Source organism: Vanessa cardui, chromosome 13, assembly GCF_905220365.1.
Source record: "Vanessa cardui chromosome 13, ilVanCard2.1, whole genome shotgun sequence".
Lineage (NCBI taxonomy): Eukaryota > Metazoa > Arthropoda > Insecta > Lepidoptera > Nymphalidae > Vanessa > Vanessa cardui.
In genome coordinates this window covers 6308858-6317852 of record NC_061135.1, presented here as the reverse complement: position 1 = coordinate 6317852, position 8995 = coordinate 6308858, and the positions used below count along the sequence as shown (strand labels likewise).

Below are 8995 nucleotides of genomic sequence, written 5' to 3'. Positions count from 1 at the left end.
AAAGTATATTACCATAAAATTACGTTCTTTCAAATTATTTTCCTTAAATTTTAAATTTAAAACGTGATAAATCGCTTCATATAACTGAATTTTATACATCGAACTAAATCGGTAATATCAATCGGAAACGATGGTAAAAACTTTTAAAAATAAATATTATGTTTAACAATTTGGAATTTCATAAAATCTTTATTAATGTTAATAATTGACCTGTAAATTTCTAAAACCTACACTACAGCCATTTTGTTGAGCTTAAACCCAGTTTGGACAAATAAAAAGACACATATTAATTATGTGCAGCATCCCATAGCGTCTCATTGACAAACGTGATAAAGATTATCCTTGCGTCCGTAGTGAATGCATGCCATAATTGGAATAATAATGGAAACCATAATTATTAAAATAAACGCACGAGAAGAAAAAGTTTATCTTACGATGCAAAATATTTATTGTTGTTCAAAATATCAATTAAAATTTGTTTATCTCCATTTGACTATTTATAATAATACGTAAAATATATATATTTTTAAATTTTGTTACTTGTAACATTGACCACTTATTAGGTATTTAATATTGGTAGCTGCTGACGCTGTACTCCTATGTATTTCCGGCGTATCAAATTCATAACTTTTATATAATATTTTGTAATGATTTTTTTAAAGAAAATTGTTTTAATATAAGTTTTTTATGATTACAATTATTCATAACTATCCTCGTCTTATAAGTTACGTATTCATAAAATTTTGTATAAGAATCAGGGCTACCACCTGTAGTGCCGTATGAAATTATTTCGTACGCAGTCGGTGAATTTATTTACAAGTACTATTTTGCAACTACTTTGACAATTATAGAATACAATCTGCCGAACTATATTTCTGAAATTGACTAAACAAAGTGAAGTGACAAAGTTGAAAAGCTATTTCTTTGTTGTTGGTATGTTATGGTAACAGGTCCTTTCGACCTATAGTAACTATAGAATAAAATATGGTCGTGCGTGTTGCCTAAACAGATAGTAGTGATGAGTGAACAGACTGAAATTAACTATTTAGACGGAGATATAGTATGGGTGAAACTGGGCTCATGCTGGTGGCCGGGAGAGGTAGTGGGCTCTGAGAAGCTACCACCCGATGTTCTGCCATCATTTCGAAAGCCACCTATTGCAGTTGTCAAGTTCTTCCAAGAAGATACCTAGTAAGTTTACAAAATATAACCTATGCAACATTAATATTATATCACATACATGATTGTTTAACATAGTGTATGTTAAACCAATGTACAGATTTTATTTACATATTATTATGGTTTATGGTACTCCACTAAATGTGTTTCTTTCATATAACTGCAACAAGAAATTGTTTTTATTTATTACTACTCATACTTTTTCATGAATATTTACATTTAAAATGACCCTATAAAATACTTTGCTATTGCTTAAAATTGTGACCATTGCTATTAAAGCTGTAATTGAACAATAAAAGTATAACTGATCTATTCTTATTTGTTTCAGTGAATACGTGAAAAGTCTAAGCAGTATTTTTAAATATAACTGCAGTCGCAAAAATGAATTCATCAATAAAGGATTATGTAAGTTTCTAACTAATATCTAAAAAAATTATGCATATCGCATTTTATGAAATTTCTTAACTCACTGTTTTACATATATTTTTTCAGATATGTATAGGACAAAACATGGACATATGGAAAAGTTCCCAGAAGATGTTATACGAGCTGAAACTGCCGTAGGTGGGGACATAAAAATTCTTACAAGAGACGAGTTTCAAGAAACAAAAAAAGAAAGTTATGCAGGACTTTTTGGAGAGCCATCAAAGAAATCACCTGGCTCTATTAAAAAAGGTTATTCAAATCTATATCTATTAATTTACTTTCATCTCTAACATAACTAACTGACTGAGATAAGTTTCATTGAATCACAGAGTAAAATTATAAATCATTGTTCATAAAGTATAAATTAAAAAGTTTTCTTTTTGATTTTTCTTAATTATTTGGAAATATGGAATATATGGAGTAAGATTAGTTTAAACAATACATTAAATCTATAAAATATGTTTTAAAGAGATGTTAACTTATATATTATAATATTTAACCATAAGGATACATGTCATAGGGCATGAATGCATATTTGCATTGCGAATATTACTCCCAAGTAGGATCTTCTAGTATATATTTTAATAATACACACCATTCTTGTGAAAATTATTATAAAAATATATGTTTTATAAAATTATTTTTCCATGTGTATTTGTATAGATATTATTCTACATTATTTTTTATTTATTAAATCTATTGCATTCAGGATACAGTTTCTACCTGTAAATTATTTTTTTCTGTAAAATTTTTATGTAATTAAATTGATATCTCTTCTTGTCTTCATATTATTGTTTGCTTGATAGGTAAAAGTGGAAGAGGGAGACCTCCGGATTCATCTAAGCTTTCTACACCTATGAGAAAGGTAAAAGGCATCTTCTTTTTAATATTAAAATAATTAATTTGATTTTTTTATTAATTTTCTTGTTTTTCTTATTTTCAGTTTAAAGAAAAAACAAACTACAAGGTACATATCTTGCTTCAAGGATCCAAAACTCCTGTTCAAGCTAACGAGAATGCCTCAACGCCTTCCACTAGTCGAGCAGGCTCTGAACCTTTGGAGACGACTGAAAAAGCAGAAGAAATTAAAAATGAACAGACAGAAAAACAACAGTCAGTTTCAACATTGAATACTCCAACCATGTCTAGTTCTGGGATATATGCTTGTCATGCATGTCAATTTACAACCACTCGTCTAAATGTTTTAATTTTACATAACAAAAGTCATAGTGTTACATTTTCTTCATATACACCATCTCCAGTTAGAAAGAAAAATACAAAACAACCAAATTCAACGCCTCTTGCAAGTAAAACGCATAAACAAAAAAAGCCACGGCAAGAGAAACCAGAAAAAGCAACAAAAAAATCCCCTAGTAATAAGCGAGCTGCAGAGGCGGGCTCTACTCCTGATGTAAAAAAACTTAAAACTGATGAGGAAATTAAAAGCAGTCTTTTAGCTGATTGGGATGATGGTGATGATGATTCCACAGATGAATCTGCTATGGTAACTGCGGGCTCCCCGGAAGTTCCCATAGCAGCAGAATCTCCAGCAGTACCAACTCCTGCAGAATTACCAAGTGCTCAAGTCCCTGTAGAAGTAATATTACCAAATGAGAAAAAGTCTGATGATATGTCTGGATCGGAGAAGCCAGAATCCTCAAGCGATTCAAAATATGAGTTCTGTGAGGATGAAGACTGGCCAATCGAAGCCGATATTGGCAGAAAAATACCTCGTGTAAAAAACCCGTCAAAACGAAAGGGAGAAACTAAAAGTGTTAGCGTTGATGAAGATGAAATGGCTAGAGAAGTTGCTGAATTACTTAATAAAACTACTCTCCCTGAGCTACCATCAGCGCCTGAGCCTTTAAAAGTCGAGGAAAATTTTCCGGAACCTTCGATCGTCAAATCCCCAGATAAAAAACAAGAGAATTTACAAGAACAAAATGCACACGAAAAAAAAAATTTAAATGATCCATTACCTCCAAAAACAATATTTAAAACGAAGACTTTTTTTCGGAGTCGACACTCTAGAAGTCAAGATGCAATAGGTAAATATGTAGCAGAACAACTCAATGCCGCGGAGAGAATGGATATTACAGACAATGAAATAAATGGTACTGAAGTTATTCCTACTCCTGAAATCAGAGTTTCACCTTCAGCAGAAAATGTTAAAGTTGCTCGTCTAGCACCAAAAATACAACTTAAAAAAATGAAAGCTGAGGCAGCACAATTACGGGAATTAGAAAAGTGTAATGTGGATAAATCAAAAGATGATTTGATTTCTACTTTTACCTTATCCGATATTTCTGAAAATGTGACTGCCAATGTTGCAGAACGTAACGTTGAGATTCCAAATTCTGAAAATGATGCCAAAAGCGATGTCAACTGTAGTAGTAAACATATTGATAAAGATTCTACGAATTCTGATCTTGAATCCATAGATGAATTAGATAAAACGGAGGAAAAAAATATCGAACGTAATACTATTGAAGAACTAAAAAAAGAAATAAACAATGACAAAAAAGAGACTTTAATTGCAACCATATCTGAAAGTTCAAATAAGAAGGATATTGAACCAATAATAAAATTTCCAGATACTAATCTTCAAAAACCATATGAACCTTTTATGAATGAATCTACCGCATCTGCCGTTGATGCATTATTAAGTGTTTCTCGAGAAGCTGATAGAGTAACGAAGGTAATAAGTGATGATCCTCCTGAAGATTTATTTGAAGATGATATAAAAGACAATAATATTTCAAATAATGTGAATGGTTACAATGAAATAGATTACAAAGGTGAGGAAATAGATGAACAGCAGGAAAAATTACATAATTCATCTAATACAGAAGATGAAAATCGCCGAACCGAAAACATAACCATTCAGACACAAGAAGAAAATGTTGATAAAGTATCGAAAGCTGTACAAGATGAAGTTGATACTTCCGAGCCTTCAAACAGTAAAAGTGTTGAGATCGATAAACATACTACTAATGAAGTTGATATAGGTGAATTACTTTCTAATCATGATTGCAACTTAAAAGTCGAATCAAATGAAACAGGTAACACGTTCCCTATCGAAAATACCCCATCTGAATCAGATTTACAAGTAGCAGAAGCTCTTATAAATTTACCAACAACAACTCTGAATAAAGTGCCAATTAAAAGTCATAATGAGGGTGGAACTTTAGACACATCATTAGAAGAAAGCCCCATTCATAATAAAGAAGAGGTAAATTTGCAAAAAGACGATACTGTTGCTATAGCTGATATGAATAATGCTGTGAATATAGTAGTTCCACCAGATGTTCTCATTGCTTCAAATAATGAAAATATTAATTCACGTTTTGAGACAGAACAAGAAAAATGTGAAAACTTAAATGCAGCACAATCATTAGTTCAGATGTCAGAAACGATTGACCACAATATAAAAATTCCCGAAATAGATTTACCAAATAAAGTAAGTGTAAAAGTCAACGACGATGAACTGAAAGCAAGCTCTTTAGAAGTAGAACAAAAGAATTCAACAAATGATTGCAAAATAGATCTAGTGACACCTTGTAAAACTCCAGAATTAGAAAATAATTCATCAAAGCTATTAAGAATTTTAGAGGAACCATGCTTACCTAAATTAACTACAGCGAAAAAAACCATTACGAAACAAATTATTGTTCCTGGAAAAGAAAAAATTTTGAATTTCGATGTCGGAAAGTCGCCTATAAAATCCAAACCAGAATCTCCTAAACAAAAAATAATTATACGCCGTACTACACCTAATAAAAATCTATTAAATAATATCACTGAAGTTACTACACCTGATAAAATTATATTATCTCGTTCGAACAAGACTACACAAGATGGATCTTCGGTACAAACATATACAATTCAAACAACAACAGATTCGCAGAATGTGGCAGATACAAATACGATAATAATTCAACCAAAAATCCGTAAAATAACAAAGCCGGTATCTAAATTACAGAAAATAAAACCTAATCAAAATTCACTTGTAACTGAAAATAAAACCGTACAGATAACCAAGAGCAAAGAAGAAGCTTTGTTTGATATAAATTCGATGCCTATAGTCATTTCTGACGATATTTTAACCCCAGAAAATATCGAAAAAATGCCAATCGTGATGTCAGACGGTAATATAATCACAAATTCTAGTAATCCGCCTAAACTTGTAAAAACAAAACCAACAGTAGTTGAAAATGAAAAAACTCCTATCAGTACAGTGACATCAAAAGCCGATATCAAAACATTACTGATGAACCCAAATAATGAAGTTACTAAAGTTACAGCTCCCAATATCCTCTCAAAATCATCAAAATTGCGAGGTGCCAAGCCCATGTTAGTGATTGATAAAACAACTGGTAAACAAAAAATTATTATGACAAAATCTGAACCTACGATAAAAGAAATTAAACAACCTCAAACATTGATACAGCCAGTCCCCCAAAATACTCCAAAAACAGAAAAGTTTATAATTCTGCCAACGCCGAGTTCTCCTCGTCCAAGTAGAACACAAAAAATTGTTATTGACCCACAAACTGGAAAAGCTCACGTACTTGTCGGAAAAGGACCAGACACTCCCACAACTATTGCTGAAAATAAACCTGTTTCCGCAAAACTTGTACCATCTATTTCAGGTGCTAATACTCCTGGAAATACAGTAATGATTATAACAAATGCTGAAGGAGCTCAGTCACGAATAGTTTTAACACCGGAACATGAAAAAATATTGTTTCCCAACAAACAACCCAATTTATCACAACTTAAAACTTTTACACATCGTATTACATCGAATTCTGGATCAGTTCAAAAGACTTTAGTTTCAACAGGAGCGTCTACGAAAACACAAACTCGAATTGTGCCGAAACAAAAAAGTGCTATTATAACTTCTAAAGGACAACTAATAGTAGGGGGACGTATTGCAACGACATCACAAAACATAGCTCCTTTGCCAGAAATAAGGCCGGCACCGAAACGAATTTTATCAACAGAACCCAAAAAACTTGTTCAAGCTATACAAAAGAATTCATCAGAACCATTGATATTTTTAAAACAAAAATCTGGTGCAGTGATGCAGTTAACTGCAGCGCAATTTGAACATTTACAAAGAACTGGTCAAATAATACAGAAAACACCAACACCTCCCCAAGAAAATAAAATAATAGTTCAAAAATCAATTACTATATCTCCTACTGAAACAGTCGTTCCGACCTTACAAAAGCAGAGAGTGAGAAAGCAAATAAGTGAATCCCCAACGCCATCGAAAAAAATTAAGCATGAAATAGTAATTGCGCCCGCACCAATATCAACAATGCCAGCGCTGGCTCCGTTTTCTAATACAACAGCACCTCCTCAGGTTCCTAACGTTTCCAGTACAACAAATAATGCATCCGCCTCCAACTTCTCCGACTTAGATAATTTTGAAGAGCTCTTACCATCGACGGCGATTGCTAGACAAGAATCATTGTTGGCACAACCGGAGATTGCGGCACAGCCCTCTCCTGCTCCTCTTTCTGATGGACAATTGCTGGCGGTACCTGGAGAACACTTTGGAGGACCTACAGGATCGTTTTATCTCTGTGTAGAAGAAAATGGAACATTTACAGTTATAGACAATCGGCCGTTAGTTCTTGAAAATAGTCAACTTGTACCTATGGCTGAACCATTACCAGTAATTGCTCCTCAACCAGAACGTAGAGATATTTTAGAAGCAGCTTTGGCTAACAGTGATGTTTTTCACGCAGAAACTACACGGGATGATGCACCTGACTTTAGAGACCTAAATGCGAATGTTTCAGTTCATTGTCGTGTGTCAGAAACTAGTACAACACTCCACCAACCAATAATGACACCTGTAGAAGTTCCATCAAAAGGTGACAGTGAACCAACAGTGCCTTCTAATTTGGAAGATGGTTTAGCTGTTATTGGTGTTACTCCTCAAACCGTACCAACGTCTTTGGAATTACCGATTACAGTTACTGATCCTCGGATAGCGCCGAAGACAACAGATCCATTGAGCAATAATAATTATGGAACATCCTTATTAACATCACCAAATACAGAAATGACATTTACCACGACAGAGGAGCCAGATGTCCCTGTTGTTGGTCCAATTTCTATGCCTCTACTTACAGACGAAGAGGCCGGTGGAAAATCAATGCCAATTTTAACAGATGATGTTGCTGATAGAACTATTTCATCAGTAGAATCTACTATAGGTTCCCCTTCGTCAATTGATGTGCGAGAGTCTGAGAATGAGGACAGTGGACAGTGGTCTCGACGACTACTTACGCCTTGTTCTGATACATCTGAAACTTCTGCTGAAATACCCTTACAACCTAACATGCAATTATCCGTAAGCGATTTATCTGAAAACAGCTAAGTATCTTAATTCAAAAAGTTTAATTTTTTTTTAAATAATATATCACGATAAATATTTATTAGTGATTTACCCTTTTATGATAACTGTTAAAAAACGTGCAATAGATTAAGTTTTGACAGTTACGTTATCAATAGGTTTGGAAATTGTACAATTATGTACACAAATTTATTGTGATTTATTATTTTTTTATTTAAAATGTAATAAAGTTACTGAAAGCTAATAGAAATTATACTGACGTTCAGAACGTACGCGTGTAGGTGACAGTGTAAATAATAGAGTGTGAACTAAACTTCTAAGGATGCTGTGCTGAACTATATCTGAATTTTTCATTCAAACAAATATCATAATATGCAATACTGCATAGCAAATAGGATAAGGATTATGATTGTAAATTTAAATTGAATTATGTATTGTTGGATCCGATGTGTAATATATTAAAAGTTAGGTATATTATAATATTTTTATAACATTTAGTAATCTTTTGAATAAAATATTAATTAGGTACAATTCACAAAATTTGTACATGATTAATTCGTGCTATTTGAGTTATGTATGAGCAATTTATGTTATTTTCAGTTTTTGGAAACTGACAATCATAAACATTAGTTTACGCCTTTTGGTGGCAAGCTAAGTGTAAAATGAATGTAATACTATATGTTAGAGTTTAAAGTTAAGTACAATACTTGTTGAAATAACTTTCATGTTTATGTCAAAGGCACATATTTGTTTGTTTGAGTGATCTACGTCAGAATCTAGATCAAACTATAAAAATGGAGTCTGGTAATATACTTTTGTGTAGTCTAAGGTTTTAATAAATAAACTTTATTCAAATTTATCTTTTATTTTAATAATTATCTTAAAATTAAATCTTCAAATAAATATTTATTAAAAGTTCGATAAAAATGTATTTACTCTGACTTTGTGACTTAAAATATTTACTACAAGACGGAATAAAATTCAATAAAATTGCTTTGTTGTACGGGTGCTTGTATT

At 32.4% G+C, this 8995-nt stretch overlaps 1 protein-coding gene across 1 annotated transcript; it reads left to right on the top strand.

Annotated features, from left to right (window-relative positions):
- The first annotated feature begins 642 nt into the window (after positions 1 to 642).
- Positions 643 to 8837, top strand: LOC124534625. The gene is made up of 5 exons (XM_047110566.1): positions 643 to 1191; positions 1508 to 1584; positions 1672 to 1854; positions 2412 to 2470; positions 2549 to 8837. Exons 1-5 carry the CDS (start codon positions 1019 to 1021, stop codon positions 8000 to 8002), a joined length of 5946 nt encoding a protein of 1981 aa, XP_046966522.1. The 5' UTR covers positions 643 to 1018; the 3' UTR covers positions 8003 to 8837.
- The last annotated feature ends 158 nt before the right edge of the window (positions 8838 to 8995 follow it).

Excerpts from the sequence above, each read along its gene's own strand:
- LOC124534625 (XM_047110566.1), top strand. The coding sequence starts at position 1,019 with ATGAGTGAACAGACTGAAATTAACTATTTAGACGGAGATATAGTATGG. Across the intron at positions 1,585-1,671 it reads ATTCATCAATAAAGGATTAT|ATATGTATAGGACAAAACAT; the intron begins GTAAGTTTCTAA and ends ATATTTTTTCAG. Across the intron at positions 2,471-2,548 it reads TTTCTACACCTATGAGAAAG|TTTAAAGAAAAAACAAACTA; the intron begins GTAAAAGGCATC and ends TCTTATTTTCAG.